This window comes from Rhinichthys klamathensis, unplaced genomic scaffold (assembly GCF_029890125.1).
Source record: "Rhinichthys klamathensis goyatoka isolate OS25496 unplaced genomic scaffold, OSU_Roscu_1.1 h1tg000001l_1, whole genome shotgun sequence".
NCBI lineage: Eukaryota > Metazoa > Chordata > Actinopteri > Cypriniformes > Leuciscidae > Rhinichthys > Rhinichthys klamathensis.
Window position 1 is genome coordinate 1,466,698 of NW_026606555.1, and position 22,065 is coordinate 1,488,762.

At 39.4% G+C, this 22,065-nt stretch overlaps 2 protein-coding genes across 2 annotated transcripts; one reads left to right on the top strand and one right to left on the bottom strand.

Annotated features, from left to right (window-relative positions):
• Positions 1-901: 901 nt before the first annotated feature.
• mmachc (metabolism of cobalamin associated C) lies at positions 902-10,472 on the bottom strand. Its single transcript, XM_056245786.1, has 4 exons — positions 10,380-10,472; positions 9,887-10,084; positions 8,340-8,492; positions 902-1,338 (listed from the first exon to the last, which is right to left on the bottom strand). The coding sequence occupies exons 1-4, from the start codon at positions 10,470-10,472 to the stop codon at positions 997-999; spliced, it is 786 nt and encodes a 261-aa protein (XP_056101761.1). The 3' UTR covers positions 902-996.
• A 5,279-nt stretch (positions 10,473-15,751) lies between these two features.
• LOC130088215 (ATP-dependent DNA helicase RecQ-like) lies at positions 15,752-18,479 on the top strand. Its single transcript, XM_056254921.1, has 4 exons — positions 15,752-16,027; positions 16,250-16,256; positions 17,043-17,096; positions 17,200-18,479. The coding sequence occupies exons 1-4, from the start codon at positions 15,752-15,754 to the stop codon at positions 17,967-17,969; spliced, it is 1,107 nt and encodes a 368-aa protein (XP_056110896.1). The 3' UTR covers positions 17,970-18,479.
• Positions 18,480-22,065: the final 3,586 nt, after the last annotated feature.

The window sequence follows — 22,065 nt, forward strand, 5'->3', positions numbered from 1 at the left end:
AGTAAACATTTGTTCGGTGAAGTTCAAGAGACTTGCTAATGGTAAAAACAGTTTCGCATAATGGAAATATGCACCTATACATTCAGTCATGTTTGATAATCAGTAAACCTGCCATGAAAACACTTTATACAATATATATATATATATATATATATATATATACTTTAATTGATTTCCCATCTCTGCAATACAGCATGGCGTTGGTTTACTCATTGCTTTTACAAAACGAGACATAAAAATAGTAAGGACACATTATTAAGTTAAACTGCAAAATATTTAATAAGGGTCGTGAAGTATTGCTTTTAAATTATTTTACCTATATATTATTTTAAAGCTTTCTATAATTACAAGATACAAATTGCAACTGTTCAGTTACAATGGAAACAAACAAAAAAACCAAGACAGGGGAAACACAAGAAACATTGGCTCAGCATTGCAGTTTAACAGACAGAGAGAGAGTGAACCAGGCTTTTATAGAAAGAGCTGATGGACTAATGAGAAACAGCTGTGGACAATCAGTGATGATGAAAGCGGACAGAGGATGATGGGAAATGAAGTCCAATACTGAGTGGCAATAGTCTGGGGTGGAGTGCCCTCTAGCTGTAATTTATAAAATTATTAAAATATTAAAAAAGGCCTCTTAAAAGCTGGCGGGTGTACTTTCCCATGACAGAATCCTCAACCCTAATTCTCTTTGTTTTATTAAATAAAACAAAAACAAATGAGTATTTATAAATGTACATACATTTTCTCTGTAGTGGAATAGCGATTACAGTGAGACACCTGTAGAATGTTCATGTTCACAGTATCTTAATACATTGAATGCAATTCAAAATAACCATATGCAAGTTTTTTTTTGCAAATACAAACTAGGCCGAATTGTGAGATATAAGCTTGAAACTGCAAGAAAAAAAGCCTCAATTGCCTTTTTTATTTGATATGTGTCTTCCACACAGCAGAGCACATCTTTGGGAAAACAGCTATGAGAGTGTGTAATCAGCCCTGTTTGTTTGTGGAGCTCTGCTTGTCAGTGTCCGTCTCCGTCAGAAAGCCCCACCGTCTGAGCAGCTCCCCCCGCTGGCCTGGAGGAGTGGTGAAATACTCTCTCTGCTGGTCTGAGTACCTCTCCTCTGTGGGCACAATGTCTCTGTAGCTCCCGTCCTGCCAGCGGAAGTTAAACCTCTCCAGCAGGTCGATCCGGTCCTCCTGTGAGCGCACACAGTCTGGAGGATCTTTCTGCTGGAGATCCGCTCCCACCCGCACATCCTGGAAGACCAGCAGGGCTCGTATAGCAAACCAGCCGCCCAGCCTGGGGTGTATACAGACTCCAAACATCTTCTGTGTAGAATAAGGAGAAAGACTTTCAGGAACAGCAGACAATATCTTTCCATTCCACATTAGCATAGACGAGACGGCTTGCATGATACTTGTTAGGGTTAGGGGGTGACTATAGTCACATATAGACTATGTGCAACACAATGACATACACAAACTGTGATACAGATTCTAGATAGATTCAGGAAGACATGGAGATTCTCAGTACACACTTCTAGTTAGCGTGTTTGAATATTTTTATCACAGTTATCAACTGATCTAATTAGGGCCCAAGCCCTTAAATGGTGAAGGCCCTATTGGTTTCCTTAGGTACATTTTTATTTTTGACCTTTCAGGCCAGAGGCGGAGTGGCAATCGGGAGAGTCGGGACTTTTCTGTGCAGCCTCTCTGCTCAACCCGTAAATAAATGCATCGATCTGCAGATTTTGTTCGAGTTCTTCAACGGAGTGCAGTGCTTCTCAAACAGTGGGGTGCGCCCCCCTGAGGGGGCTCGGAGCGATGCCAGGGGGGGGGGCGCGTGTGACCCCGGGGAACATGCTTTTTTTTTGCCGCAGGAAGTAGGGTTTTTTTTCACCGAACAAGAGCACACAGCACAGAGCAGGAGATATGAAGTGCAGATGACAAACCCTTAAGAGACACCATGGAAAAATATTTAACAGGGATGAAAAGAAAGGCGGAGAGAGGCAGAGATAATGAGACAAACGTCAGTCTCCCGAAAGCTAAGACGGGGAAATATGACGAAGCGTATGTAGCGCTTGGCTTCACTGTGACTACGGTGGGAGACGAGGAAAGACCGGTATGTTTACTGTGTCTAAAAATGTTGACAGCGGACAGCATGAAGCCAAATAAATTAAGGCGTCACTTAAAGACATTACACCCCAATCACGCTGATAAGCCGCTTGAGTTTTATCAGCGAAAACGTGTCGAATATTCCCAACAATCGTCCCGCTTTGTGAATGCTACTTCAGTAAACCAGCGAACACTGTTAGCATTAGGGATGGGAATTGATAAGATTTTATCAATATCAATGCCACTAACGATTCTGCTTATCGATCCAATTCTTTAACGATTCTCTTATCGATTCCTGATAGCACTGTGAGGGAAAAAGTAGTCTTTTTCGGGGGAAAAAACAAGTTGTTTTATTTGTTTTAAAGCTTACACTTGACTAAGCAAACTGTACTTTTTATGTAATAAATGGAACCTTATTGTAAAGTGTTACCGATTAGTTATACACCGATTAAACGCCCCGTGAGTTCAGTGTTGGAAAGATCATTTGTTTTAACCATTCATTAAAACGAATCGGTTCAAATGAGTAATTAGTTCGCGAATTGGACGTGTCATTATCGGACGTGTGCTCGTTGTGTGATTATCCCGGCAGTTGGGACATCCCACAAGATGTGTGTCATCACAGAAAACATTTCATCACTGGATCGTTTTTTTCGTTTATTTGAAGTGTGATTATGTCAGCTGAATGTGCGGAACACTTTTCAGAGAAGATAAGGCAACGTATTTTGGCACAATTCACACCCAGCGGCAATTCAGGAAAAACAAATCTCCGAATGCTCCACAAAAAACTTTAGTCTCCCTACCTTACCATCGTGTCGTTTATTTTGATTAATATGTGCGAGGGAGAGAGGAAGACAGCGCTTAGTTTTGAGACGGTGAAGCCTACTTTCGCCTTGCTCCGAAGAGAGAGAGTGCGTGCGCGCGACCGGGGCTCTCTCGCTCTCTCTCTCTCTCTCTCTCTCTCTGCTCGATCAGTTTAACATGCGCCCTGTCACAAGCGCAGCGGTTCATCTACATTACCAGAGAGAGACAATTTTACTCACTGATCAAATAAGACTTTGCAGGACAAAGATTAGCTTTGGACGCGGTGCTATGGTGCTTGATAAAGGACAAAAGGGACAGAGCAGGAGCATCGATAAGAGGACTCGTTAACGTCGAGGGCATACAATATCGATGGATCGTAAATTTTAGAACCGGTTCTCGAGTGGAACCGGTTTTCGATTCCCATCCCTAGTTAGCATCATATAAGGTGGCGTACCAAATTGCTCAGTGCAAAAAACCCCAGTCCACAGTAGAGGAGCTGATCCTGCCTGCAGCATTAGACATGGTCTCTGTCATGCTGGATGACGCAAGTGCTGCAAAAATAAAACTATCCCTCTGTCCAATGACACTGTCGCTAGACGTAAATGACATTGCTAACGATCTTAAAGAACAGCTGGTAGAGAAACGTTTTGCCTTACAGTTCGATGAAGCAACTGACAGCAACAAAGACTGTTTGTTTATCGCTTATGTGCGTTTTGACATGACAAACTCCCTGTGAGAGGATCTCCTTTTTTGTAAATAGGTCAGAGACAGAACCACAGCTGAAGAGCTATTCAAAATGCTGGACTGCTTCCTGATTGAGAATGGGCTGAAGTGGGAGAACTGCATTGGTGTTGCAGTGATGGTGATGAGAAGAGGACTTCGGGCACTCATCAAGAAGGTCTCACCTAATGCTGAGTGGACACACTGTGTTATACACAGAGAAGCACTGGCATCAAGAGAGCAGATAAGAATGTTTTTAGAGCAGGAGCACACAAATTTAGTGATGAGAACTTCCTGGAAAAACTGGCCTCCCTGAGTGACATATTTGGAAAGATAAATGAACAAAATCTACAGCTTCAAGGGAAAGATAAACACCTCCCTCAGGTCACAGACAAGATCAGCCCTTCACTCGAAAGCTTGCAATACGGGGCAGGCGAATTGATGAAGGAAATACTGATTCATTCGAGAACCTGACTATGAAGCCACCTCAGTAATTCCATATATTAAGGAGCATATTTCATCACTGATGGGATTCTTTCAAAAGTACTTCCCTGAAAACAGTTCCCAATATGACTGGGTGAGAGATCCTTTCAATGCACCTGCTCCAACTGGTTTCAGCTCTGCAGAGGAGGACCAGTTCATTGATATGACGTCTGACTCCACATTGAGACTGAGGTCCACATCACAGACACTGAGTGAATTCTGGCTGAGTGTAGAGAGGCGGTATCCAATTGTTCTTCCTTTTGCAACACCTTATCTTTGTGAGACTGGCTTCTCTGCTGTTGCTGCACTGAAGACCGGGTACAGGTCCAGCTAAACATCGAGCAGGAGCTGAGAGTTGCAGTATCATGCTTCAAACCCCGCTTCGAAAAGCTGTGCACTGCAAAACGTGCTCATTGTATAAGTCAGTGTTAATCCTGACTTCCTCATTTCCATCATTTTTGTTTTATAGGTCAAAGTGTTTTATATATTGTTATATATAGTTAATGTTGCTGATCAATTTGAATTTATTATTATTGATTATATTTCATTTTATTTTTCAGTATCAAATGGTCAAAAAATGTTTACAGTTTAAATAAGGATTGATTTTTTTTTTTCAGGCAAATTGATGCACTTTAAGTCCTTTCTGTTACAGACTAAAAAACAATGTTAATAAAGTTATTCTTTGTTGTAAGTTGATCTACATTTCTTTCTTTTTTTGTTTTCTTTAATGTTAATAAGGATACAATGTTATGCAGAAGTGTACTTATAACAATTTTATAGACAAATGATACTATTTACAGTCGCGGCGGAGAGTTGGGGGGCGCGATATGTTTACTTCTTCCTAGGGGGGGGCGTAACAGAACATAATTGAGAAGCAATGGTCTAGTGGAAGATCTTTTGCGCTAGATCTCTTATTTAATAGCGAACTAAATGAATGCTCTGCTACTTAACTGGAGATGTTTTATTTATTTGTATTAGGTACATCCGTGCCTCAATGTTTCAAAAAGTGGTGAGGACATGTCCCATCCGTCCCACCCGCAAATTACTCCTATGACACGACTTCACTGGATCTAAACAAATCAATCTAACCATAGATATGACCAGTACCGGTGGCTTTCTTAATCTATTTTTTTTTTAAATTACCAAGAAAATACCCCCCCCCTATGGTCTACGAAATTTCCCGGTAGATTTTTTGGTCCCACTCCACCCCTGTTTCAGGCACTTTTGCGTCCCTTAACATGTTAAAAAACTCTTGAAACTTTGCTCGCACATAGGACCGTTTTATAAGGTTGTATTTGAGGGGCTCTGTAACCCCTTTTCAACTTCATACTAGGGCTGGGTATCGTAACAAAATGTTCGATACCGATACCGATACCTTGACTTCGATACCGGTTCCTGAACGATACTTTTTTCGATACCAATTTTATGTAACCAGTTTTAACAATATAACATTACCTAATTTATTTTCTTTTTCAGTTTGTTTACTTTTTTACACTCATATTTTGAGTTTGTAAAAAAGCACCAATGCTTAAGTTTTCTATGTTTCCTAATCATTTAACAACATACTCTTTACTTCAATGAGCTCATTGTTTCTGCCTTAATGCATTGTTTAACAATGAAACTGAATGAAAATTAATTGAAATGCATTACACTGTCACCTCTGATAACAGATCACTCTAAATTGTAATTTAGACACATGCATTTTCTGTAAAGCTGCTTTGAAACGATATCTATTGTGAAAAATGCTATACAAATAAATGTGAATTAAATTAAATATAGGCTACTGGGGGGCGGGATATTTGCCTCGCGCTCAGCACGTGAAGCTTGCCGCAAAGCACTGGCAAAAGTAGCCTAATAATTATGGATGTGGAAACAATAGCAAGGAGATATTTTAATTATTTATTAATGAACAAGTGTTTACTAATGGCTTGTTCACACCGAAAGCGAATTTAATTATTTGTGCGAGTAGATTACATACAAAGTCAATGCAAAGACGTGAATAGACGCATCATTCGCGGGCGTCGCGAATTATGCGTTTGCCGCGAACGTCTTCTGCGCAAGTTGAAAAATTTGAACTCGAGCGGAAGATTTAAGCGTCTGACTAGACGCGATATACGCGTATTTGACGCTCTATTCGCGTTCGGTGTGAACACACCATTACTCTCAAGTGTATTCTGTGCGCTTCTAACACACACACACACACACACACACACTACAGCCTCAAGTGCGACGAGCCGCGTCTCTGGGCAGCCGCGTAAACTAGTGTTTTTCCGCCACAGCCAATCATACTGAATGCTTATTGTTTCACTGACGTTGACGAGATTAACCACTTAGGTACCGAAATTTGGTACCGAAAAACAAGACATGTTTCGATACTCGGTAGTATCGAGGCAATTCGGTCGGTACCTAAAAAGTACCGAACTCGGTACCCAGCCCTACTTCATACACTTATAGATCTCATCAAGCCGGACAACTTTCGCACTCGTACGCATAAGTCATACGCCAGCCCAACAGGAAGTTGGCTATTATTGGTTTTTGGAAAATTATCTGGAATGTGATATACGGGGCATTCATCCGATCACAACAGAACTCAGTCAACATGAAGACACTAAGGATGCTAAAATGCGAGCGGATTTTTGATATCTCAAACTAGGGATGTGCACGAATATTCGAATTTTCGAATATTCGATCTGTAATTATTATTCGAAAAATAAAATACTATTCGAATTTTACTACATTGCTATGCTGGCCGTAAATGCAGTGAATCCATGATAAATCCCAACCACTGACTCGCAGTTATAATTAAATGCACTGGGTGGCGCTGTGGAGTGTGTTAACAAGTTGTGTGTATTTGATCACATAATGTTGTCGTCTGCCTCCCGAAGTTTGGAATTACTTGAAAATGATCTTACTACATGGAATTACTTTTGATCCAATTAATTAATTAATCTGAGTTATAATATCATCAACACAATGAAAAAATCACATGAAATCCAAACAGTCGAATGAGGAAAGGCAGCTGTCCAACACTGCATTCACGACTGCAGGTAAGCGCAGCTGGACCCCGCGTGATCCGCGATGATAACTTATCTTATAGCAAAATGATTTTGAGACATATACTTCCTTTAGGTTTCGTTGAGGGAGACCGGTTTAAGAACAGAAAACGCAAAGTGCTGTTAGAAACTTAGAACACCGTTATCTTTGTGTCTCTGAAGCGTCTGTCAGCGAAGCGCCTTTTCTCCCTCGAGCATAAATTGCTGGCGGCGCCCCTGCATGTGGATATTATTGTTTTTCTCAATAAAAACGTGAAACAATATAAACACGATAATGTGCGTGAACGTGTGTGTACGTTCTGTACGATATCTGGCGCAATCTGCTTTATTAGGCGTTCGCGCTGCTAAGCATGCTTTTATTACATGCTTTTATTAATGCTTTTGTTTTTTATATTTTTTGTTTACACATAGGCCTACTATTTAATGTTTTCAACTAAAAGAAAACTTTAACATATATTGTAAGCTTGTTTGTATATTGCCTAATTGTAAGCTTGTTCAGAAATGGTGACAAAAACGTGAAAAAAAATGTTTACTTAAAAAATAACGTCTTTTTCATTAAACGCCATTTAAATAAACGAATATTCAATTTTTATGAGCCCGAATATTCGAATGCAATATTTTTGAAAAATGCCCATCCCTATTGCTAAATTGCGAGCGGATTTTTGATATCTCAAACGGATTGGCAGTGGCGTTGAAACAAATTTAGGACAAAAAATTGATTATGATGAAACTTCAGCTGTGTGTCTGCTGTAAGAGGTCGATCACATGAATGTGACTATTGTGAGTCAAAGTTATAGCGCCACCAACTGGCAGCAGGAAATCTGTTACTTTCAAAATGCTTTGAAATCGCCCTCTTATTTTTACCCGATTTGCTTCAGTCTTTGTCAAGACACCGCAGATGTACACCTGTGAAAGGATTCTTGATATCTTCGTGAATACTGTTGGCATGGGAATGCGTCAAACTTTAATATTCTTTTTGGATGCTTTTGAGACTCTTAGCATGCTTTAAATTGCATGAAACTTAGAGTTGTAATATGTTGTTTTTTTCATACGCCTGTCACAGCCCTAATAATTTTGTTTTCTGATGAATCAAAGTGAAATATTTCGATCGACTGATATCATAAAGCATGATAAACATGATGAAAGTGTCTGGCTTACCTGATCAGCCCACGGTGGACTGTGGATGTCTGATTTCTGGTAGTAATACGCTGCTCCTGATATGTGTGCGGCGGTCTGTGCGAGGAACTTGGGTCTTCTGCTGGGCAGCATCTCATAATCATAACTGACATCCACAGACTGATCGGGAAAACACTGAGAGAAAACAGAGAGAGAGAGAGAGATAAACATATGGTCGGATAATGGAAACAGGAACTTTTAGATGCTACAGACCCCAAAATATGATCATCCTCACGTGAGGGACCCCCACCCTAAAATGTATATATATATTCATGTATAAAGACCCAATTAATACTGTGGAAAATTTTAATTATAAATGTGAAAAATATTTATTTTCTATTACATTACTGCATTTTTCTACTAATTGTAGTAGTTAAATGTTTTGTAATCAAATATATTAATTCTTTATTAAAATCAAAATCCATTTACTTATTGTGTAATCTTATTTATTTGAATCAATGTATTTATTTATTTAGTTACTTATTTTAATCACTCAGCTCTCCTTCTTGTTATTTATTTATCAGGTTTATTATATTTATTTTATTTAAATCAAAATTTATTTATTTTAATCAAATGCATTAATTTATTATTTATTCAAATCAATTTGATTTATTTTAATCAATTTCTATTAATCTAATGTATCAACTAATTTATTTAACACTTATAACACTTTATAATGTACATGAACTAAGAATTAACAATACTTCTACAGCATTTATTAATCTTAGTTAATGTAAATTGCAATGCAGTTTGTTAATACATTAAAATCAAGTTATATTTGTTAATATTAGTTAATGCACTCTGAACTAACAATGAACGACTGTATTTGTATTAAATAACATTAACCAATATTAATAAATACAGTAACATGTAATTGTTCATTGTTAGTTAATACATTAACTAATGTTAACAAATGAACTTTATTGTAAAGTTCAATTCAATTCACATTTATTTGTATAGCGCTTTTCACAATACACATAGTTTCAAAGAAGCTTTACAGAAAATGCACGAGTCCACATTACAATTTAGAGTGATCTGTTATCAGAGGAAACTGTCTAAGTTATGTATTTCAGAAATGTACATATACAAATCACAGTTAGCTAAACATTTATTAATTTAAACAATGTAATAATTTAAGGCAGAAACAATGAGCTCATAGAGGTAATGAATATTTGTTTGTTAACAAATTATAAAATGATTATGACAGAAAATTGTAGCATTGGTGCATGCTGATTCAGAGCGCTACCTGATTTACAAGTTCATTTATTTGGTTTTATTTATTTTTCATTTGAATCAAATTTAATAATTTAATTTAGTTGAATCTTATTATTTTATTCATTTTTTTACACTGTTTTTATCTAAGCTATTCTACCCTGTGGGACCCGGACCCCAGTTAGAAAACTCTGCTCTAGATAAAAACAGAAAAGCAAATCTAACCACAAAAGGAGTCAAGTTATGATGTGATTGTGAACCAGAAGAAAAAGCAGAGGCAGTGTAGATCATCTTTGTTGTCCTGTACTGAATCATACCAGTGAGACACAGGCTGAGACGGTGTGCGCGCTGCACTGGTCTATGGGGTCCCTGAGGCCCTCGCAGCGCTGGCTCTGTAAGAAGGGCAGGAACGAGCGCTCAAACATGGCCGGAGTGCTGAGGACCACCACAGCCAGAGTGTCTGCTGGGTAAGGGAGGTGATGGCCAGGAGAGAGCACTGCATTGTACCAGCCAACCTGCCATAAAACACAAATATTATGAGTAACAAACATACAGACTGGAAGCTCAGCTCAACACTTTTAGTAGTCACATTCAGAGCTGTATCCATAAGTGACGTCTAAACATGTTTATTCCCCACTTCTGCGCAAGTGCACAGGTGGGTTTGACTGCTTATGAAAAGATGAGCAGAACTAGTTTCACATGGATAGACTTGATATTGTAATACATGCACCACTATAACATACAGACGCCAAATACTTTCATTATCGAGATTGTTTGATTTTATTATGTTCGTGGAGGCGGACATTTTACCTTAAAGGGATAAATTTCAAAACCGTGAGCTTTTAAAGACTCTCGAAAAGTCCCAATAAGGTCCTCTACGACGCGCTCACAGGAGATCGCCATATCTCTTCTTCGCATAATATTGCGGTGTTATGGTGTGCATTTGCGCCGGCTAGTGGACAGGAGTCTGAAGCGTCCATGTCTCATCTCTGAGGAACCATGTGTTTTACACATAGAGACAGCACTGAGGGGTCCAGGGAAAAGTTTTCAAATAAATAAAAATAAAAAAACTAATAAGATTAAGATAAATAAAAAATGATTTCAAATACGAATTTGGTATAACTAAATGTATAAAATACATAAATAACAAATATTAGATAAAAAAAAAATCGATATTAATATATGAATAAAATGCATTGAAATAAATTATCAAAAATAGATTAAAATAAACATAAATAATAAACAGTACAGAACTATATAAACTTTTTAAAATTTATTTTACAAATAATAATTTACACATATTTATCTCGGTATAAATTGAGTCTTTTTCCATCCTTTAAATTTTAGGATGAGGGTCCCTCACATGAGATTGTGTCTGTGGGGAATTGATTGGGTGGTTGTGGTTTGCTATTGGTGGATCTCGTGTGATTGACAGGTTGCCCCGCCCTCGTCATCAAAGAAGAGAAGAGATGCTGCAAGAGGAAGTTATTCTGATTCAAGATTATGAGGCATATGAATTTAAAATATTAACGATGTGCACAGAAATCATTTAGAATGCACACTGCAATATTCAATAAAAAAACAAAAAACAAACAAACAGGAAAAACAAGAATGGTCACATTTCTTTTAGGGAGCAGTTCAGATATCTTCCACTTCTCCAGAATTCCATATTTTCTTTATTACACATCATGTTATTCCTAATTTTTTTCCATTTCTTCCATCATGTCATTTCTCTCCTTTTCATAATTCCTGCAACAAACAACATAACATAACAAGCACATGTTCTATTGTTTCTGATATTTCATAATAATCACAAAAGCCAGCTGCACTGTAACAAAAGTTGCTACCTTACATTTTTAAGTTCAATCAGCTTGATTAAGTCATTTCTCCTTAAATGAAACTCACTTAAAAAAAAATTTAAGTTGAAAACTTATTTTGACGAGTTAAAGTAATGTAAAAACATATTTTGTAATAACTTATTGATCATTTAATGTTTTACAGTGTGGATGCTTCCCTATAATGTGAAGAGTACTTTTCTATTATTTCCTGTCTTACATTATTGGACACACTGATTAATTCAGGTGTGCCTGACCTCAGTAGTCATAGCAACAATAATCAGACACTTCAGGAAGTAGTGCAGCTGTGCATAAAGTCAATTGTATATGAAAATACATCTCACAACAAGTACAAAATAACAATCAAAAAAGAAAAAGAAAAAAAGATCATGCCAGGGGTAAAATTACAATAATTAAGGTAACAAAAAGCTTCATAGATCTTTCTTGCTTTCTTGTTCTTAAAGGTGCTCTAAGCGATGTCACGCGTTTTTTAGGCCAAAACATTTTTTGTCACATACAGCAAACATCTCCTCACTATCCGCTGGCTGCCTGTCCCCTGAACACACTGTAAAGAAACGCGATCTCTGTAGACAGCCCAGGCTCCACAAACAGCAACAAAAACAAACTGCGGCGACCCGCTCCCCGAAACATAACAAACTGTTCCAGCCAATGACCGACAAGAAGGGTTTGGGGGGTTAGTGTGCGGATGAGGAAGAGGGAGGGTCTAGCTAGCCTCCGTTTTGTTTGACATAGTTCGAACGTCAACAAGAAGTGACGTCACCCAGGATCGCTTAGAGAACCTTTAATTTTATCTAATGTATTACCATATTGTTTAATCTCTTTTATAAAGTGTTCAAAGCTTGGCTTTGCTTTAGTCCATTTTTTCACATGAATGTGATATCGACCTATTAGCATTCTGCCAGCCATCTCTACACTCAAAAAAATGATATGTTGGCTTTAATTAACTTTTTATGTCAACAGGTTCCATAAATTAACTTTGTTATGTCAACAGGATGCACATAACTGGGTTACGTTAAACAAACATAATTTGGTCATGTAACTTCAACACACTCAAATAAATGATATGTTGGCTGTAATTAACTTTTTATGTCATCAGGGTCTGATATGGTGGCTTTAATTAACTTTTTTATGACAACAGGTTCTGATATGTTGGCTTTAATTAACTTTTTTATGTCAACAGGATGCACATAACTGGGTTACGTTAAACAAACACTGAACACTGAAGCAGATAATTAAGTGAATAATTGAGTGATGATTGAGCATTAATCATGAACACCTGATGTTAACAAGCAGAATCACTGAATGAGAAAACCGGAATTTCAGTCAACCATTATGGAGATGAGTGTTTGTTTTAGTTGGGCTCTTGACCCTCACTTTATTAACTTTATATTTTGTCTGACTGCGGTGCATGAGTTATAACAACCAGATGATCAATTAGAAAAGTTGATCTGATGGTGTTGGTTGTGTTTTAACATAATCATTATATCACTATAATTTGACCTGAATCACTGAACTCGTATAGAACCCAATTTCTGAGTTAAGTTTACCTTATGGATTATAGCAGCACTGCCATTGTAGAGCATACCATTTTTAGCCTTTTAAATGGAATCCAAATGATAGAATCAATAAAAAAGAAACTAAAAAAAACTTCTAAAAAATAAGAAAATTTTATGAAGGCACACACAGACATCAATAATCAGCCTGTGAATCTCAACAATGGTGACAATTATAAAGCATGTTGCAGTGCATTCTGGGTGCCACCAATCAAAACTCATTCATGGCTCCCATCATGCATTTCTGCATGAATAAATAATGAGCTTATGGTTAGAGGTGATCTGTTTGTCACCATTGCTGAGATTGATACGCTAAATATTGATGTCTGTGTGTGCGCTTGCATACAACGGTTTTTTTTTTTGTATAGATTTGATCATTTGGATTTCATTGAAAAGGTTAAAAATGGTATGCTCTATAATGGCAGTGCTGCTATAATCAATAAGGTAAACTTAACTCAGAAATTGGGTTCTATATGAGTTCAGGTAAAATGATTGTGAAATAATGATTATGTTAAAACACAACCAACAGCATGAGATCACGTTTTTAATTTGTTCATCTGACTGTTATAACGCATGTACAGCAACCAAACAAAAATCTTAAGATAATGACGTGAGGGTCAAGAGCCCAACTAAAACACACACTGATCTCCATAATGGTAACTTTAAATTCTGGTTTTCTCATTCAGTGATTCTGCTTGTTATCATCAGGTGTCTTCAATAATGCTCAATCATCACTCAATTATTCACTTAATTATCTCATTAACTTTAACACCGCTTCAGTGTTCATTTAAAGGAACACTCCGACTTTTTGGGACTTTAGCCTATTCACCTTATCCCCCAGAGTTAGATAAGTCCATACATACCTTTTTCATCTCCGTGCGTGCTATAAGTCTGTTTGACGCACCCACCGCTAGCCTAGCTTAGCACAAAGACTGGATGTAAATGGTTGCAGCTAGCATACTAATCCAAATAAGAGACAAAATAACGCAAACATTTTCCTATTTACATGTTGTGATTTGTATAGTCACAGAGTGTACAAAAAACTACGTCACATGAGACACAGACATATTTTAACAGTATAAATACTGGGAACTATATTCTCTGAAGGCGAAGCACTGCTACTTGGGCGGAGTGATAACCGCAGCACCTGAGACGTACCGTACCCAAACTCTGAACGAACTCTCTGCTCCTCACCACGGCGCGTCTCAGGTGCTGCGGTTATTACTCCGCCCAAGTAGCAGTGCTTCGCCTTCAGAAAATATAGTTCCCAGTATTTATACTGTTAAAGTGTTAAAATATGTCTGTATCTCATGTGACGTAGTTTTTTGTACACTCTGTGACTATGCAAATCACAACATGTAAATAGGAAAATGTTTGCGCTATTTTGTCACTTATTTGGATTAGTATGCTAGCTGCAACCATTTACATCCAGTCTTTGTGCTAAGCTAGGCTAGCGGTGGGTGTGTCAAACAGACTTATAGCACGCACGGAGATGAAAAAGGTATGTATGGACTTATCTAACTCTGGGGGATAAGGTGAATAGGCTAAAGTCCCAAAAAGTCGGAGTGTTCCTTTAACACTCAGATCAGAGTTTAAATAGGTCGCTTAGAATTACTTAACTCCATTATGTTTAAGTTACATGAACACATTATGTTTGTTTAACGTAACCCAGTTATGTGGAACCTGTTTACATAAAAAAGTTAATTAATGCCAACATATCATTTTTTTGAGTGTAAGATCTTTGAGAAGGTGGTGGCAGAACAACTAGTAGAGCATCTCGACCACACTGATGCATTACATCCTTGCCAGTTTGGGTTCAGGAAAAGATACTCCACAGAGTCTGCGTGCTGCTACTTGATAGAAGATATTAAATCCAGTCTTGATGGTGGAGGTGTGGTAGGGGCGGTCTTTCTGGACTTGAGAAAGGCCTTTGATACAGTTAACCATCAGCTTCTCATCAGCAAACTATCTGATTTTTTTTTCTTTTGACACAAATACAATAGCATGGATTCAATCTTACCTTAATGACAGACAACAATGCGTTGTGGTTGACAACAAAAAATCACCATTAAGATCTTAAGGTTTAGATCACCATTAAGGTTCCATTCTGGGCCCCCTGCTTTTTACCCTTTACATAAATTACCTACCAACTGTGTGTAAGAGTAAAATCATCATGTATGCTGATGATACTGTGCTATATGCACATGGTAAAACTGCGGAAGAAGTCGCTCAAAAACGATGGGTTACTTAACGTAATCCCGGGTTCTTTGATAACAGAGTGAGGTGTTTCACTATGGGAATCGCTTTGGGCGTGACCAACTACGGAAGCTCCTATGCCACCACGTCTGTCTTTGACCCCTACGAAGTCATTATAGAGAGATTTCTTCCCGTTCCTGTGCAAGGATAACCTGGCCCTAGCCAGATGAATTTCGCTCCGCCTAGCTTCACTCACATCCATCTGGAACCGATCCATTGAAATGTGATTTCTCCAACCAACTTTATGGTTTAGCCAATCAGGACGCAGGGCGGGAGTTTCATAGATGTGACGTAGTGGAGAAGCGACCGTGAGACTGTTTTGATTCAGACAACAATGGCGGCTCGCATCGAGGAAGCAAGCGTTAACATTGATGCTGCTATTTCATCCGTGTTGTCCAATCTACCGAATATTGTTTCATTAAAAGAACATCAGAGAACGGCTCTTAAGGCTTTTGTTGGTGGAAACAATGTTTTCGCCCTTCTCCCGACCGGATTTGGCAAGAGCTTGATCTACCAAATGGCTCCTCTGGTAGTTAAGGAAATGGGACTAGTGCAGCACCCCATCGTTATCATCGTGTCCCCGCTGATTGCCCTCATAGAGGATCAGATCAGAGAGGCTGGAAAATTGGGTGTTACAGGTATGCAGCTGGGAGGAAGAAACGAAAACGACATCCTCGACGGACGTTGCCAGCTGGTATTTGGAAGTCCCGAGTCGTGGCTCAACGAGAAATGGCGGAGCATGCTTGCTTCAGAGGTGTACCTGAAGAACTTGGTGGGGATCGTAGTCGATGAGGTTCACGTCACGTATAAATGGTAAGTTAACCTGTTAAGCTTCACCAGTGCGTGGGCGCTCTGAAGCGTTTTTTTTAAATAGTTTAAAGTTACTATCAAATTTAATGTTATTAACTTGACAAACTATACATAATTAAAAAGATATAAGACTCAAGTTTCAGTATTTGACCACTATTGTATTCTGAGAAACTTATAGTGACAGTTATGTCTTAATTTGTGTCAGGAGATATGTAATTATGTAAATGAGTTGTTACCTTTAATGTGAATTATGAGCGTCAGCTGCTCTCATTCAGAAAAAAACTCCCGTGCGATCGTCATGACAGCGCTTGACAAAACAACGTCCCTCAGGGCTTTTAGCTCAAACTAGAAATATTGATAGATTCTCATAGGTTTACATCAGATTTCTATAGACAGGAATAATATTTATTGAATTTATACCCAAATGCGTCGATTTAATCATTATGAGCAATGTATACTGTGATGTACTGTGTTTTCAATTCATACTGACAGTCTGAGGGCGCAGTGTGTTCAGTAAAGTCCATGGATCACATGAAGAAGAGCCATTATCATGTGACATTCAGGAAGTCCTGACACATAAACAAAGCTATCAGAGATCGCTGTTAAGTGCCAAACCATCTCTCTGCTGCTACCAATACTTAGTGTTTAGACAAGTTTTTAGTATTTAATCCTGGTCTACTGACTTAAACTTGCACTGTCTTGCCTTAGCCTACTTCTTTGCACCTCACCAAATCATACCTGATATCTCCTGTACCATCGGGTTACTCCCTGCCCCGTCACCCTTATCACACTGCCTCAGCACATTAATGTGGACCTTGTTTGTTGTCTTTTTATTTAGTATCTTTCTCTTAGTATCTTCCTTATTGTCTAGTGTATAGTATCTTTATTCTTATTTGTTGATTGTATTCCTAGACTTTCTTTTTGCAATCCTGCTTGTTGTATGTATATGTGTGATGTATCTATGTCTCTAAGCTACTTGGAGTCTTAATTTTCCCTAGCCTTCAGAGAGAGCTTTGCCCGCCTGGGAGAACTCAGATCAATTGTTAAAGAAGGTGAGTTAATCCTGTAAAAAGATTGTTATTAGGGGCCAAGCAGTGTGGCTGCCTAGGTTATTGTGGTCCCCCCTTTTCATATTATGCATGTGTTGTCTTTCAGGCACGCCTGTCATGGCTTTGACAGCATCTGCTGATATTGTCAACAGAGGCCGGGTGACCACGCTGCTGAACATGGTGAAGGCAACTCAAGTTACTGTTAGCCCAAACAGAAGCAACATCAGGCTTGGGCTGAAGCATGTTCCTAGTCATGACCTGGACTGCATGGATTGGGTGGTGACGGAGGTCAGAGAGAAGAGACTGTTGATGTTGCCTATCATTATTTACTGTAGATCACTCAAGGCAGTTGGAAGAGTGTTCTGCCGTCTCAAAGCCAAACTTGAAGAAGATGCATGGGTAAACAGAGATCCAGAGCATAAGGCTGAAAACATGCTGATCGGAATGTTCCACAGCAAGACACTGCCACAGTACAAACAGAGAGTGCTGGCATCCTTTACGGGTGAGGGTAGCTGCAGGGTTGTTGTTGCTACAACTGCACTGGGGATGGGCCTCAATTTTCCTAATATCTCACATGTTGTCATGTACGGGGCACCAGAGGATGTGGAAGACATAGTGCAACAGGTTGGGCGGGCTGGGAGAAACTCTTTACCTTCACATGCAGTTTTGTATGATATACAAGCATCACCAAGGGTTGATAAAACAGTGAAAGCATTGATTCATGCAGGGACACAGGGCTGTTTTAGAAAAGCCCTCTTTAGTCACTTTGAAGAGCACACCACAAGCTTGGAGCTGGGTCATCTCTGTTGCACCTACTGCCACTCGATGTGTTCATGTTCATCTGGTGTTTGTGTAGAGCCTACTCCAAAACATTAATCTGTAGAACCCAATGTGTGTACTACTCCACTTAGATCTAGAGAGGTGACTGAGGAAGACAAGACTGTGATCCGGGCCTGCTTACAGCAGTACAGGCGCACTTTAGTCCCAGACATGCCACTCATCACTAACAAGACTGTCTGTACTGGGTTTGGCACTGAACTGATCGAAGCAGCAGTCGAGCACAGTCCCTATATATTTGACTTGGCTTATATTACAAACCACCTTCCAGTATTTAGAGCACGGCATGCAAGCGAAATTCTCCTAGTGATCAGTGAGGTTTTCGGCGATTTCGAATACACAGAGCCTACTCTACCTGAAGAGAGCTTCACAGAGCCTGACATTGATTTCACAGGTTATTTTGATGAGCAAGATGAGGACTTTGAAATCGAAACACAACACAGTAGCGGTTCAGAGTCAAACTAGCACCCCTCAGCAGCAGGCTAGTAGATGCTATTGTACTAACGTCCTTGAATGACTGTCACTGCAAACAATGTAAATAATTTTGTATACAAGTAACAGTGAAAAATGCAAATAAAAAAATATTTTGCTGAAAACCTGGGTTATTTTTTCACCTTAGAATGCCATCTTTGAAATAATGACGCTAGAAATAATGTTGACAGAATTTACTGTTTTAATATTTACATATTACAAATTTGAAAATTAAAAAAAAAAAATTGTTACAAATCAAATATATAGAAAAACACAAATACTTTTGTTTACAATATTTACAATTATATGGGGTCATTCAAAACCTTTTTTAAACAGGGTGATCTTGCCACTCCTTTAATTTGGACTTCACCCATCCACTCAGGTTAGTGCTTTTGAGTTTTGCCAAAAGATCTCTGCTAAATTGGGGGAATGCTGAGAACTGTCTGCCTGGGTGATCCTTGAACAGCTCAGCCTCTCTTAAAGCCTCCACCAGAACTAGAATGTCCTCAGTCTGACGAGCAGCATGATGCATACCAGAGGACTTTAAGACCTGTAGTTCTCTGTCTGTGGTCTCCATCAAAATTTTCAGGACCCCAATTGACTTGCTGACCCTGTCTGCTGTTTGTTCGGTCATGTTTGGACCACTGCGTTTTAAAAAGGACTTAAGAAAATTGTTAAGGTGTTCTAGATGTAGATCTAGTGAAATGTTCCTTCCCATTCCTCCCCTCCCATTCCACAACCTATTCCACACCAGACTGTGTGCTAAGCGAGGGGAAAGTGTGTAATTGACCTGCAAGGTTAGAAGTAGTGTACTGTACGCATACTGTGTATGCCCATAGGCCTTGTAGAACATCAACGCTACAGTATACAATCGCATCAGCCTGTCTCCGTCTCCCTCCTTAACTGCATCCTGCAGATCAGCCAAGAAAAAGCCAAAACCCAGTCTAGCCTCTGTGTGTTGCTTTTTGTGGTCTAACACTGAACTTTGCCTGTCTGTATCTGGAACTGCCTTGGGAGATACTGTCAACCCATGCTCTCTTCTCTCATGGTTTTCCCTAGCCTTTCTGTACTTATATAAACGTTTGCAACCTGTGGCGCGGCAAGAGAGCTTCTCTCCCTGTTGGGGCAGGTCACTGGCTGTATCTGTAACACCGCTGGCAATGTCCGAAATGTCCTCAAACATGACAAATTTGTCTACAATTTGGGAGACTACACCATGCAGCCAGGTCCTTTTGTCCTCTTGTGGACCAGTTAAGATATGGTCTGGGATGAATCCGTCTGGGACATCTGTTGAGACATTAAAAAGACAGATAATGTGAGATGCATGTATAGTTAGCTGTGATGTTACATGTAGAAAATAAGAATACAAAACAATACAATTGGACCGTTCTTCTAAATGTTTTAACCAGCCCAGTGGCCTTGTTGATGGTGTCTGCCCTGAGATTGGGAGTTTGTTTGAAGTGTTATACCTGACACATTCTGTAGTCCAAAGTGCACCATTGCCGCAGCCAAAAAGAGAGCTGCAGTCTCCTTCTGCACAAAGTCCTTGTATGCATTGAATGCAGTATGTGGACCTTGTTTTGCATTGCTGCATCTGTAAGAAGATGACTTGTTATTGATGATGGTCATAGTATGTAATGGAGCAGAGTAAGTCGTGATGTTGAAGTTCCAAACTGTTAATTCATGGTGGTTGGACTACATTCCTAACCTGAATCACCAGATGACCACACGCACACACCCACCCTCCTGAGCTACATAACAGACATACAGACAGAATTGAATGAGTGACAACCTCACGCATGCTCACACGCACGCGCACACACACACACACACACACACACACACCCTCCTGAGCTACATAAGACATACAGAGAGAATTTAATGAGTGACACACACACACGCACGCACACACCCTCCTGAGTTACATAACAGACATGCAGACAGAATTGAATGAGTGACACGCACACACCCTCCTCAGTTACATGACATACAGACAGAATTGAATGAGTGATAAAGTACCGAGCCGTAATTCATGGTGGCTGGACAACAGGACAGAGCAGAAAGAGTCGTGATTAAGTACCAAGCCGTAATTCATGGTGGCTGGGGTTCATCGGTGAAAGAGAAAAACCTGAAAACAGTGAACAATGCAATTTTATTCAGAATACAAATATTAAAGCATGTAGATATTAAACTGACAACAACTAAGAATGCCAAAGACAATGCACAAAAATAGCACTTCTATGATAGGTAAGCATACCTCAACTTATTCATATTGGCGAGGAGTGTCCCATGATCCCTTGCCGAACCCTCTTTGTAAAAGACCCGATGATAGATCTAAAATGCAATTCATTTTTATAGTAGTCAACAAAGCTATTTGGCGAGGAAGGAGAAAAAAAATTGACATGATCTAAAAACTCAGATAAATGAATACATTTACAGTATCTAACAGAAGTACAACGCCAACGTTTTTGTACTTAATTGGATCTGTCTTTTCATGGGGCAAAATAATTGAACAAACAGCCATTCATCCCTAAACCACTGGCAACATAAGCACACATGGTGAGAGAATTGTACAAATTGTGCTTAAAGTGAACAAACAAAGTGGTGTGGTGACGTGTAGGGGCGGATGCTGATGTTATGTGCCTGTTGTTATTTTAGGGTTCAGGTGTCCTTTAAGTATTTACAGTCCTGTCCTGATAAGGTCACTCACCTCAAAAAGGTTTCTAATTGCGTGCCAATCTTCGAACTTAAAGACAAGGCCTTCCAGCCTGTCGTCCACATTTTCTCCTTCGGCAAAGGCCCACTGTATGCCGCGGCTATTTCCCTCCGTTAGTCTGTCACCACCGACTAAAATGCTCTGCGGTCCATCTGGGCCCTTTGGAACATACCTACATGACATATCAAATAGATGTCAAAGCTTTATTAAATCAATACCCTTCCCAAGCTGAACATGTAATTCAGTTTTGGCCACCCCAGCCTACTTACTCATTCTGGAGATGCTGTAGAACATTAGCCAACTCTGTAGACTGGTTCTCATCTTTGAACAGAAGTCCAAGGGGGTGCTATGAGGAAGGGACACATAATTTGAAATTGCATTAAAGTTTGGAGTGATAGCATATACCAATTAACTACCAGGTTATATGCTTCTTTAAGTCAAAAAGTCTACAGAATGCCACAACTCCGAATGAAGTGTAGTTCATTTAATACTTACGTGGGTTGAATGCTCGGACATTTCTGCAGAATACTGGTGAGGGATGTGATGAACCACGATTGCTGATAGCGGCTTGAAGGCGTTTAGGTACTTGGTTAGTATTCGGCTTCCCAGGACAACATAATCGCAACGCATTTGGCCTTGGGAGTCAAGACTAGGGAGGGATTTCCCAATGTTGTAATCTGTGAGTGGTTGAGTAGGCTTGTGTCTGCTGAGATGGTTTGAAGGGACTCTGTCTTCCACAGCTATGTGGTGGATCCAGTGAATTGATTGGTTTGCCCGGTTGATAGACTGGTGGTGTGTGTGGCTGAAGAAGTCCAGATTGTCAAATATAATTGAATATGTGCATGGGAGAGTTGGCTCTGTTGGTGCTTCTTCAGGCACTATTGCTACGCCCAGATCTGCCATTTCAGTGTCTGTTATTGTACTGAAGGCTAACACAGCTGTAACATT

Bases quoted from the DNA above. Each gene is read 5' to 3' on its own strand.
- mmachc (XM_056245786.1), bottom strand. From the start codon at position 10,472: ATGGCGATCTCCTGTGAGCGCGTCGTAGAGGACCTTATTGGGACTTTT. The intron at 10,085-10,379 runs GTAAAATGTCCG...GTTTTATGGCAG, and splicing joins TTGAAATTTATCCCTTTAAG to GTTGGCTGGTACAATGCAGT. The intron at 1,339-8,339 runs GTAAGCCAGACA...TATTCTACACAG, and splicing joins GTCCACCGTGGGCTGATCAG to AAGATGTTTGGAGTCTGTAT.
- LOC130088215 (XM_056254921.1), top strand. From the start codon at position 15,752: ATGGCTCCTCTGGTAGTTAAGGAAATGGGACTAGTGCAGCACCCCATC. The intron at 17,097-17,199 runs GTGAGTTAATCC...GTTGTCTTTCAG, and splicing joins CAGATCAATTGTTAAAGAAG to GCACGCCTGTCATGGCTTTG.